The sequence below is a fragment of the Pneumocystis murina genome (genome assembly GCF_000349005.2).
Source record: "Pneumocystis murina B123 chromosome Unknown supercont1.17, whole genome shotgun sequence".
NCBI classification, from domain to species: domain Eukaryota; kingdom Fungi; phylum Ascomycota; class Pneumocystomycetes; order Pneumocystales; family Pneumocystaceae; genus Pneumocystis; species Pneumocystis murina.
In genome coordinates, this window is record NW_017802375.1 from 94,488 (window position 1) to 107,154 (window position 12,667).

Genomic DNA, 12,667 nt, shown 5'->3' on the forward strand with positions numbered 1-12,667 from the left:
AAAAAGAGTTTAAGGAAATTTAAAAAATTAAAAAAAAGTCAATCTATACATAATTATATATATATTTTTTATAGTTAATGTAAAATGTTTAAGTAAGAGTATGTAATATGCCCAAATAAAAGAAAATTGATAAGAAGAATATTAATAATGAGCGAAAAAAAATAAATAAAAATATATATGAATTAAAAAATATCCATAACTCCCCAGGAATGTGCATCAGATTTTTGATTATTTGAACCCAAAATTTCCCTAAGTTTCCAATATTCACCATTAAATAACCACTGTTCATCACCAGTAATTTTATTAATTGATTTTTCAAACCATCTTGGGACATAAATTTCACCTTTCAATTCCCGTTCTTTTCTAGCAGCTCTTTGTTTATTTTCAAGTCTTTCTTTTTCTTTTGCAGCAAATTCATACTCACCATTTTCCATAGCTCTTTGATCAGGTCTTAATCGAGTATCGGTAGGAGGCAACCATGGCTTCAATTTTTCTGGTAAAGCATTTAATGTGATAGCAAAAGGAGTAAGATTGAAAGGAGCGGGGGGTCTTTCATGATTTTGCCATAATAGTATAGCAGTATCAGTAGCTACGGAGATACCATTCATTCTTTTAGCATATAATTTGTCATTCCAATGCCCTCCAATACTCCATCTTGATATTCCTTTACTATCAGTAATGATTCCTTTTATCTCATAAGCGCCATCTCCTCTCCATCCCCTCTTTTTAAAATCGATAGTACATACATCTCCAATGGAATGATTTTTTATTAACATTTCACCAAAACTAAAAAAAATTACGACGAACAATGAAAAAAAAAGCTTACTTATCAACAGTTGGACAACCTGTAATAATTCCAATAACAGAAGTTGTAACTTTTTTCCAGGTATATAATTCGTCTAAACCAGAATCATTATGTAATCTTAAAAACCATGTTCCTAAAGGATTAATATCAAAACTTCTGCCATAAAACTTTGAGCTAACACGAGACTCTCCCTAGTAGATTAAATTATATTATTAAGTATAATAAAAGAAAAAACCCAATATTCCCAATTAAGAGATTCCGCATGAGCAGCACTAATTGGAGGATGATGACTGACTTGCTCAACAATAAAACGATAACCTTTATCTGGTCTACAATACTCAAATGTTTCACCAAGTAATGGATTAAAAGGCTTAGCTATTCGGTTAATAGTACTAGAATACTAAAATAAATAAATAAAAAATCAGAATATGAATAAACAAAAATACTTCGCTAATAGCAAAAGCAGCTACATATAGCATCCTATCATATGATTCAGGTAATGTCACAGAAATATCTATTAAATCTATGTATTCCATATCTTCTGCAACCCTTTGAAGAAGGCTAGTTGCTTCATTAAAACTAACAGGCAAGGTTATTTTAGTAATATCCTTTCCAATCATGCTTTTCAAAATACCTAAAAGAATGTTAAAAAATTAACAAAAATTACAAACACATTCCCCATAAACTAAGCTTTGGTCTATCATCTATTAAATCTAACTTCAAACGAAGTGGATCTTCATAGCCATGATATGAAAGTTCAATTTGCATTTCCTTAATGCTCTTTTTTTGAGATATTTTTTCACCAGTAGAATCAAATGTCAGGATCTTATCTATTTTAGTTTCTATAGAATTAGTAACATCAAAAAATTCGTCTGGACTTGAAGAGCTATCATTATCATCTAAAGAATTATTTTCTATATCGGTATTCTGCAATGATCGGTTACTTCTTAAATCCAAGAAAGAATCATGTGTTTCAAAGTCATTTTCACTTTTAACTCCATCGGAGCTAGATCTTATGATTTTAGGAGTAAAATTTAATTTACGTTTCGCTTGACGTAAAGCCTTTTTAGCACGTCTTCTTTCATTTTCAGCATTTTGAAGATTTTTTTCTATTTCTTCTTGTTCACTAGCAAGTTTATGCATATTTTCCTATTATTATTTAGCAATAACATAACTAATATACATAACAAACCTCCCACAATATTCTCATCCGTTTCTCCTTATTTATCATTCTTTTCCAATATTTCTCACCATCTAAAAATATCTGATCTAAATTCCCTAATGCTCCACGCAAAGAATCAATAGATTGATAAAAAGCTTCTACAAAACTTTCCATTTTTGAATTCAAGCCTTTTTCTGAAATGGAATCAAAATTAGATAAGACATCATCAAATATCTGCGAAAGAATATCTAATTGAATTCTAAAAGAATTCATAGTTATCAAAAAATTGTCTTTACAAGATTCCCCAGGATCACAAGTTTCGGATGATTCATCATCATCCAAATCATTACAAGATAAATATTGAAAAGGAAGATAAAGCCCGGATTCTTTTAAAGGAACTTTTTCTCGTTCTTTGGGTGAAAATTTAGAAGTATCATCAATAATAGTTACATTTTCATCTTTTGCCCATTGAATGGAATTAGTAAGAGCCCAAACCCATTTTCGAGCCTCAGATGGATTTGTTACTTTTACACTATATTTAACAGAATCACAACATAAAATTTCAAAAGCCCTTTTATCTCCAGAACCATAATTTATTCTAGCTGTTCGCATATTTATTGAACCTCTGCATTCAGTATCGGCATCATCTGTAAATATAAGACATTATATTAAAGAAAATAAGAACTTTCCTTGGTTTTTATAATATGAAAGAACACCATTTCTTAAAACAAACCAACGTTTCTTATAACCAGATTTATAATTTGTCCATTTATCCATATAACCTGACATAAATATAGGTTCACCAGGAAATGTAACAACAACACCATCAGATGAAGAAACTAATAATTTCCGTTTAATTAAGTCATCTTTTGCAATATCGCTAGGTGTTCTTCCATTTTTATCTACTTTTAAAGGATCCTTATTTTCTAATAAATTTATATCTATCTAAAAAAACATAATTACCGCTCCATGATCAAGAAGAATTTGTAAAATTTGCATATCATTTCCCTTAACAGCTTCATGCAAAAATGTAGAACCATTTTTATCAACTTTATTCAGATCAAGTAAGGCAGAAACACGAGGTATTTCTAGCATCTTTTTAATCTCATCATATTTTTTAAAAAATATAAGTTGAGAAAATTTTTCTTCTGTTTTTTCAATAAAACGAGCCCTTTCACCTTAATAATTAAGATATACTATAAAATCCACAAAAATAATATTTACCAATCATATAATGATGTATTTCAGAGCTCGTAGATAACTCATATGCCTGTTTTCTATTATTGTTGAGGATTGTATCATTAATATTAGCGTTCAACAAAAGCATTTTAATTACATCAAAACGACACATATAAACAGCAAGATGAAGAGCCTTTTTCAATAAGAATAATTCAAAAAAATTATTCAGTTTACTGTATTTCCATAATCATCTTTGTGATTCACATCAAAAATATTTTTATGTAAAATATGTTCAACAATCGATGCCGATGCACATTGAACTGCAAGAATAAGAGGACTAAAAAGATCAAATGCTTTAATAGAACTAGTCGGAGTCCTTGTACACTCTTCTGGCAAATCCTTTTCATAATTATCAAAACATTTATCTACTGCATGTATATCTCCTGAACGAAATGCTAATCATATATCAAATTTCTTCCTAATCTATATATTCTTATCCACACCTTTCAATAGACGAAATGTCCTTAAACACTCTTCCGCACCAACTAAACCATATTTAAAATCCAAATATACAAGAATAACTGTAAAAACCTTTTTTTGAAAGATCTAAAGCATTTACTGACATCTAATCTTATATCTTATCTTATCATAGAAATACTTAACTTTTATTAGGAAATTATAGACAGATTATAAACACTATTTCTTATCTAAAATCCTCATACTTGCATAATATCTATTTAATCTATCTTTAAAAAAATTAAGTTTAAAAATCGATAAATTAATAAAATTTATATTAAAATAAATGTTAAAAAAATAATTAATAGCTATTAAAATTTGTTAGTAAATGAGATAAATTTAGAATAATCATATAATGTAGAAAAACCACGATGAAGAGATTTTATAAGAAATGAATGATGTTTTTCTTGAATGTTTTTTTGTAAAATAGTAATTAAAAAATCAGAAATTTTTTCAATAGACCAATCATTTGAAATAGTGTTTAAAACATAAATAGCATCCAAGTAAATATTCCAATGTCTAAGAAGAAAAGATATTCTAGAAAGTCTTTGATCATAATCAGGAAGTTTTAAATATTGATCTAGTAACATTTTGAAAAGTTTTTTTCGTTGTGATAGAAATTCATTAGAATCTTTATTATCATAATATGATTTAACAAATAAACCTCGATGGTAGCAATAAATTTCAGAAGTTTTATAATCCTTTAAAATTTGAACTAAAATTGTGAGTGCTTCTTCATGCCTAGAAAACTAATAAAAAATTAGGTAGATATATATATATAATTAAATTTACTCTTCCATATAAAATCACTAATTCGATTAAAAGTAGATCTTTTTGAGAATACAAATGTTTTAAAACAAGTTCAAAATCATAATCAGAAACTGATTGTAAATATTCAATCAACTTAATCCTATTGGAAACGAATTTTTGATATCTTTCATCATTTTCTATCATACAAGTAGATAAATATTCAAAATAAGGCAACTTGTCGTCATTTAATTCACTATAATCTTTAATAGATTTTTTTGTAGCATCTCTAATCAAAGGAATTTGCAAGTAATTAATAATTTCATCAAGATATAATAACAAAAGTTCATTTAAAAAAGACAAATTCTAAATTGATTAGAAACAAAAAGGTCAATAAATAAAATCCACACAAACACTAAAATTCGAAACAAGATATTCTAAATAAATCTTAAGACATATCTTACTCCGAGAACGGAATATATTAACCATTTCATCTATAGAAAACTTGAATGGCTTTTTAGAGCTAATATTAATAAAAAACTAAAATTTCAATAGCTATTAAAACATATAAAAATAAAAATACCTCAATTCCAATATGTTGCATTCTTTCTAATAACCATATAGCGTAATCAATACGTAAATTATCATCATCCACCTCAAATAAATAATCTTTCATTTTTTTTTCACCATCTAGAAATTCGTGATCAGACAGGTTTCCATCCAATATATTTTTCCAAATCTCCAAAACCTTATTTTGCATTTTCATATTTTGATATAATTTACTTAAAAGGAAATATTTCTCATTTTCCTCAAAAATTATTACAGCATCATCAAAACATTCAACTCCCGAATCAACTAATTTATATAAAACATTTGAATCTTCTTCAGGACTTAAGTATACAAGCAATTTCAAAAGGGCTAGATCAACTACTTGAAATATTTGTTTATTTTTATAGCCAGTACCTATACTTCCCAATCCCTTTCTTTGCCTATATTTAAGAAGATATTTCTTTAATGTATTTAATGCATTCTGATACAAAATTTTTCTATAATTCTGAGTAGTTTCAATTTCTTCATCAGATAATTGCACATATGAATCAAATTTTCCAGAAATTTCAGAAGAAACTAAGTTCATTAATAATGCAATAATCACATAAATTCTAATACTTATATTATCAATATCCACTAATCTACAAATAATTTCATCAACTCCCTTATATGTCATAACTCCATCTAATTTCACGTCGAACACAGGAAAAAGAGAAATGACAAGTCTAGGATCAATATCCGATTCCTCAAATTGAATAATAGCATCATCAAATAATATTTTTTCCAGATAAACAAATCCAGACTTCTGACGAATATATGAAATTTCATGATACTAGACAACCCAGTTAAAAGAATCAAATAAAATAGAAAAACTCACAATTCTTTCACTATGAATATTTTCTGGAGTTATTATTTTAGTAAATTTTTTTATAAAAAGAAGAGCATTATCTATTTCTTTTAGATTCAAGAGCTCATCAACATGGACTAAAATAGAATCAAATACTAAACAACTTATTCCATTCTCTCCAGTTAAAAAAACTTTTGAAGGAATACTAGATAACCTAGTGGCAATATTCATTTCTTCTAAGAATTTATTATTTTTGATATCATCATCTCGAGTTTCTGGATCTTTAGAAGACATAGCTTTTACCATAACAATCTTCTTCATTAGAGATTCAGAAAATATACAATAGTGACCAAATGTACGGAAAATATTTGTAATAGATCCTAATAATGGAGATTGAACAACCTGAACAAGTGTCTGATCAATAATATTATGTATTTCAACAAACGAATTATCCATTAAAGCCATCAAAAAAGGAAATTCAGAAGCTAAAGAAATTGGATATTCGGAAAACATAATAGTTCCTCGCACAATATTACCATTTATATCAACAAATAATCCAACAGAATTTTTTCCATCAAATAAACTTGTTACAACAAACTCTGACTTAGAAATACTTATAATTATAGGTCTTAAAAATGGCGTAGATATTCGCAAAAAATTATGATGTAGAGGATCATTCCCTTGAATTATAGGAAAAAGAGGTATCCTTCTATTATTTTCAAAATTAATAAGTTCGTAAGACGAAATAGTAGCAACACAACAAATAAATCCTCTCTGACATATAGAAACTACGGAAGAATAATCAATATCCTAAACTTTAATTAAATATTTTACAAGACCATAAAAATACGAACTAAAACAACAGAAATCGTATCTTTAACCTTAATTCGTTTTATTTTTCTTTTCATCAAAACTGTTAAGATAACACTTCCATCTAATTCTGTTTCTCCATACTTATCCAAATCCTGACAAATATCTACAACACCCTTAATAGGTTCCAGACCAAACACAGGAGAAAGCTCCGGATAATTACAGAAAAAAAGAACATTTCCTATTAAAATTAAGAAAAGTAATAAGTTTCAAGATCACAAAAACCACACAATATAACCACACAAGTAATCTGAGACAAAACGAGAATTAATTTCACTAACTTTTTCTCCAATAAATTATGTTTAGAAGCAAAAATAAATTCCGGAAACAATGACAACTAGATAAGTCTTATACTATGACAATTTAACCTAAAAAACATACACTTTTCCTATTTTCCAAAACAAAATGATAAACATATCCATTTGATGTCCCAATATATAGATTAATTCCTAAAAATATATATCAATAGATTAATATTTAGCTCTAAAATATTGACCATCTGTTTCAATAACTGTAACGTTTAACCTTTTTTCCTCATTTCCTGACTCACGAAACTCTATTTTGTCAAAAAATAAAGATCTAATATTATGTTGAACAAATTGCATTAAAAATAATCAAAAATAATCAAAAATAACCAAAAATTATTAGCATTTTATGTGATTTTTGTCTTATTTTTTAACTCTCTTAAAAAAGATTATCAAAAAGTTCAGAAATTATGTAAAAATTTAATAAACGATTAATTTTAATTTAAACTTTGGTTAAAAAGTTTAAAAAATGTTAAGAAAAATTTAAAAAAATATTAAAAATAAAGAAATGTTAATATAGAAAGATAAAAAAAGTCTAATTTAATAAGATATTGGATTAAAAATATAAAAGAAATTTGATAATAAAGTCTTAAGATGATTGAAAGAGAGAAAGATTCAGTAACAGAAAGAAAAGAACTTTTATAGGAAATAAAATGTATTTTCAGAGGTTATTGTTGATGAAATATTGTAAAATAAAAGGCTATAAATATTAAAAGATGGAATCAAGCAATTAAAAAGTTATATAAAAAATATAATAATATTGAAGATTTAGAAAAAAGTGAGGAGAAATATTTTGAAATGGGATTTATCAAAAGAGATTAGGGTTGAAGACAATTATTAATAAAAAAAAAAGAATGGTTAAAAAAATATTTAAATTTATTGAAACAAGTATCAAAAATAAAGTCGAAATCTAAAATTATCCTATGATATAATTTAGAATAAAATAAATATAAAGAATGAATTATTCAGTATTTATTTATTATATATTTCTTTTTTATACATATTTGAATAATCCTTAATATATACAACTGTAATTAAAATAAATATACATCACTTTATCTCATTTACTTAAGATCATATCTATTCCTCAACATAAGCAGTTTAGAAACTATATACATATTCCTAAACAACTATATAGCATTTTTTAAACTATCTTTCATTTTTATAAAAACTCTTTTATCTATTGCGCTGAATAGCTTTAGAATCGTCTGCTTTTTTTATTGTCTCGGTTTCTTCAGAAACAATAATTTCAATATGACAGGGACTATTCATATAAGGATTAATTCGACCGTGAGCACGATATGTCCGCTGACGTTGTCTTGGTGCTCTATTTACTTGAATATGTGTAATATATAAATTTTCTATATCAAGTCCTTTAAAATCCGCATTACTCTTTGCATTATTAAGCAAATCAACTATAAATCTAACCGATTTTTCTGGCCATCGGGCTTGAAACTAATCAATATACATATATATAATCCAAATTAATACCTAAAGTAACTCTAAAAGGTTTTCCTTGAGCAGTACGTCCAAGACCACGGTGAAATCTCCTAAAAGGAACTGCTTCCTTATGTTCTTTAACATTTTCTAAATATTGAAATGCCCTTGTTAAACTAAGACCTTTAATTGCTTGTGCAACTTCTCGTGTATTTTTAAAATGTACAGGAAGCTAAAAACAATCAATTCATAATTAAAGACAATAAAATAATATAAAATATACATGTTCTCCACGAGCTTTAGCTGATTTAGCTGGATTACTTGGCTCTGAAGCTAACTACTTGTTAGTACTCATTTTTTATCGGAAAAAAAAGCAAAAATAAAAAACAATATATAAAAAACCCATTGAAATCCATAAAACAAACAATTAAAACACTCAAAACTCTCTAAAAAACTCACCATATCTGACCATTTTTCTTGTCAATTTTTTTAAACGTTATCCACTCGATACTCGTCAAAAAAAATAGTATAAAAAACAGTCACCAGCTATTCGTTTAAAATACATAAACTGGATACTTTTTATGACTAAAAAGAATTATAAAATAAAAATAAAGCCTATTCTATATTTTTTCTTGTAAAAAATTGAGATATTTTTTATTCATCTTTAACCCTAATAACCTTTTAGATTGCCTAGGCAACTATACACTAAACGACATATAGGATCAGTAGAAAAAAAAAAAGGCAAAAAAGGCAAAATAAGCCATATAATGGGGAGAAATATTTATTTTTTTCAAAAAAAGATACTCAATATTACTAAAAACCCTTTTTTCACGAAAAAAAAGGACACCTGGAAGTGTATAAATACCGCAGGACGGTCTATTAAAAGAATACATTCAATAGCATTTCTAAAAAAAGCTCCAGTAAGTTAGTAAGATGATAAAATGATAGATATTAAAAAACATTTTAGGAATGGAGTGATTCGTTTCTTCATGGAACATCAGCAAACTATATTGATGCAATGTATGAAGTATGGAAAAAAAATCCAGAAGATGTTCATGTTTCGTGGCAAATATATTTTAAAAATATGAGTAATAAGAATATTAAGCCTATTTACGCGTTTCAGCCACCAACAACAATCATTCCAGCGTCAATTGGAGAGATTCCGACGCTTCCTACAGGAATGGATGATAGTGCTAGTATTATTCAGCATTTGAAAGTACAATTGCTAGTTCGAGCATACCAGGTCCGAGGTCATTTATGTGCGGATATTGATCCTCTTGGTATTAAAGCGAAAGATGATCTAATAAAAGAAATCCCAAAAGAATTAACTTTAGAATATTATGGATTCACGGAAAAAGATCTTAATACAGAATTTAATCTCGGCCCGGGAATTTTGCCGGCTTTTTCTACAAAAGAAGAGTCTAAAATGACTCTTTTTTCTATAGTAGAGAATCTTAAACGATTATATAGTAAACATTATCTTTTTATAAACTTAAATTAATATATACAGGTGGATCATATGGTGTTGAATATGTTCATATTCCAGATAGATATCAATGTAATTGGCTTCGGGAACGACTTGAAATTCCTATTCCTTATCAATATAATAATGAGGAAAAACAGCGTATTCTTGATCGATTAATTTGGAGTGATTCCTTTGAAAAATTTCTTGCAACAAAATATCCAAACGATAAACGATTTGGACTTGAAGGATGCGAGTCTCTTATTCCAGGAATGAAAGCTTTAATCGATCATTCCGTTGATCTCGGTATTGAGTCTATTGTTATTGGAATGGCACATCGTGGAAGACTGAACGTTTTATCCAATGTTGTTAAAAAGCCCAATGAATCTATATTTTCAGAGTTTTTAGGTTCTTTAGATCCAGACAGCGAAGGCTCAGGAGATGTAAAATATCATCTCGGAATGAATTATGAACGTCCAACACCATCTGGAAAACGCGTTTATCTTTCTCTGGTTGCAAACCCATCCCATTTAGAAGCAAAAGATCCTGTTGTTCTTGGACAGACTCGTGCGATTCAATTTTATGCAAATGATGAGCAAGAACATTCCAAATCTATGTCTATATTATTACACGGAGATGCAGCATTTGCTGCCCAAGGAGTTGTTTATGAAACGATGGGATTTCATTCACTTCCTAAATATTCAACAGGAGGAACAATTCATTTGATTATTAACAATCAAATAGGATTCACTACGGACCCAAGATTTGCAAGATCTACTCCATATTGTTCAGATATCGCTAAAAGTATTGATGCTCCAATTTTCCATGTTAACGGAGACGATGTTGAAGCGTTAGTATTTATATGCAAGATAGCTAGTGAATGGCGTGCTACTTTTAAGAAAGATGTAGTAATAGACATTGTGTGCTATCGAAGACATGGGCATAATGAAACAGATCAGCCAAGTTTTACACAGCCTTTGATGTATCGAAAAATTATAGAACAAACGTCGACGTTAGAAAAATATGCAAAACAGCTTATAAAAGAAGGATCCTTTAGTGAAAAAGATATTAATGAACACAAAAAATGGTCCAAAATATATCTTTTTTATATTTTTACTTATATGGTATAGTGTTTGGGATATTCTTGAAAGTAGTTTCAAAAAAGCAAAGAATTACAAACCAACATCTCGTGAATGGTTAACAAGTGCATGGAATGGTATTAATTTAAACTATTAGGAAAACTTATTCTAAAATAACAATAGGATTTGCATCTCCTCGGGACCTTACAGTAAAGAATTTTCCTCATCTTCCAACTTCTGTAGACAAAGAAACTCTTAAAAATTTAGGAAGAAAAATCTTTTTATATCCAAAAGATTTCAATATCCATCCCAATCTAAAACGTATTATAAGAAATCGTGCACTATCTATTGAAGAAGAAAAAAATATTGATTGGGCAACAGGCGAAGCTTTAGCATTTGCTACTCTCTTAATGGAAGGATGTCATGTTCGTCTAAGTGGTCAAGATGTTGAACGAGGTACTTTTTCGCAACGACATGCAGTTCTTCATGATCAAGAAAATGAAGACACATATATACCATTAAACTTTATTGATCCAAAACAAGCAAAATTTGTAATAAGTAATTCTTCTTTAAGTGAATTTGGTGTTTTAGGCTTTGAATATGGATATTCACTTATATCTCCTAACTCTTTAGTTGTATGGGAAGCACAGTTTGGAGATTTTGCAAATAATGCACAGTGCATTATTGACCAATTCATAGCTTCAGCAGAAGTAAAATGGCGTCAACGAAGTGGAATTATATTGTCTCTTCCACATGGATATGATGGACAAGGACCAGAACATTCTTCAGGTAGAATAGAGCGTTATCTTCAATTGGTCAATGATGATTATCGTGTATTTCCATCAAAAGAAAGACTTCAACGACAACACCAGGAATGTAATATTCAAATAGCCTATCCAACTACACCTGCAAATCTTTTTCATCTTCTTCGCCGACAAATACATCGTGAATTTCGCAAACCTCTTATAATGTTTTTTAGCAAATCTCTTTTACGACATCCATTGGCATGCTCAAATCTATCAGAATTCTCTCAAAATTCACATTTTCAACGTATTTTGGATGATCCTGGTCATGAAAACGGGTTTCTTAAACCTCGTGAACTATGTAATAAATTAATTTTATGTACGGGTCAAATATATGTTTCTCTTTATAAAGAACGTCAAGAACGCAAAATTAATGATACTGCTATTGTAAGATGTGAGCAGATTCATCCATTTCATTTTCAAGGTTTAAAAGAATGTTTGGATAGTTATCCAAATCTTAAAGAATTGATTTGGTGCCAAGAGGTACATATTATTTAAAATGTAAATAAACAATTCTAATGTTTTAGGAACCCTTAAATGCAGGTGCATGGCAATATATACAGCCTCGTCTTAAAACAGTTCTTCGTGAAACTCAAGTTCATAAAAATAAAAAAATAAAATATGTAGGAAGATTACCATCAGCCTCTGTAGCTACGGGAAATAAAATTCAGCACAAACAAGAGCATGAAGAACTTATTAGAAATGCTTTTGAAAGCTTATAAGTAGATAATAAATTCACTTATTTTAAAATATCAATAAACATATCTATTATCAAATACAGACCTTATTGAGATAATGATTCAAACTATTCTGAACAATCAAGAGGCAAAGAAAATTAAAAAATATAAAAAATAAAAATAATATAAATAATATTTCATAAAATTTGTTCCACATAATATCTATTCC

At 28.1% G+C, this 12,667-nt stretch overlaps 4 protein-coding genes across 4 annotated transcripts; 1 reads left to right on the plus strand and 3 right to left on the minus strand.

Annotated features, from left to right (window-relative positions):
* Positions 1 to 182: 182 nt before the first annotated feature.
* Positions 183 to 3,771, minus strand: PNEG_03367 (hypothetical protein; the record flags this gene model as incomplete). Its single annotated transcript, XM_007877258.1, has 12 exons — positions 183 to 786; positions 827 to 996; positions 1,041 to 1,205; positions 1,252 to 1,439; positions 1,477 to 1,954; positions 1,998 to 2,614; positions 2,684 to 2,885; positions 2,931 to 3,145; positions 3,192 to 3,339; positions 3,381 to 3,601; positions 3,650 to 3,691; positions 3,738 to 3,771. The coding sequence occupies 12 exons, from the start codon at positions 3,769 to 3,771 to the stop codon at positions 183 to 185; spliced, it is 3,084 nt and encodes a 1,027-aa protein (XP_007875449.1).
* A 202-nt stretch (positions 3,772 to 3,973) lies between these two features.
* On the minus strand, positions 3,974 to 7,280 carry PNEG_03368 (hypothetical protein; the record flags this gene model as incomplete). Its single annotated transcript, XM_007877260.1, has 10 exons — positions 3,974 to 4,411; positions 4,455 to 4,775; positions 4,824 to 4,949; positions 4,993 to 5,534; positions 5,577 to 5,790; positions 5,836 to 6,615; positions 6,660 to 6,856; positions 6,901 to 7,012; positions 7,057 to 7,124; positions 7,172 to 7,280. The coding sequence occupies 10 exons, from the start codon at positions 7,278 to 7,280 to the stop codon at positions 3,974 to 3,976; spliced, it is 2,907 nt and encodes a 968-aa protein (XP_007875451.1).
* Positions 7,281 to 8,156: 876 nt separating this feature from the next.
* On the minus strand, positions 8,157 to 8,889 carry PNEG_03369 (ribosomal protein L22; the record flags this gene model as incomplete). The annotated part of the gene is made up of 4 exons (XM_007877261.2): positions 8,157 to 8,428; positions 8,472 to 8,649; positions 8,701 to 8,750; positions 8,877 to 8,889. 4 exons carry the CDS (start codon positions 8,887 to 8,889, stop codon positions 8,157 to 8,159), a joined length of 513 nt encoding a protein of 170 aa, XP_007875452.1.
* Positions 8,890 to 9,184: 295 nt separating this feature from the next.
* Positions 9,185 to 12,585, plus strand: PNEG_03370 (oxoglutarate dehydrogenase (succinyl-transferring), E1 component; the record flags this gene model as incomplete). The annotated part of the gene is made up of 6 exons (XM_007877262.1): positions 9,185 to 9,337; positions 9,385 to 9,886; positions 9,928 to 10,966; positions 11,010 to 11,095; positions 11,142 to 12,244; positions 12,289 to 12,585. The coding sequence occupies 6 exons, from the start codon at positions 9,185 to 9,187 to the stop codon at positions 12,481 to 12,483; spliced, it is 3,078 nt and encodes a 1,025-aa protein (XP_007875453.1). The 3' UTR covers positions 12,484 to 12,585.
* Positions 12,586 to 12,667: the final 82 nt, after the last annotated feature.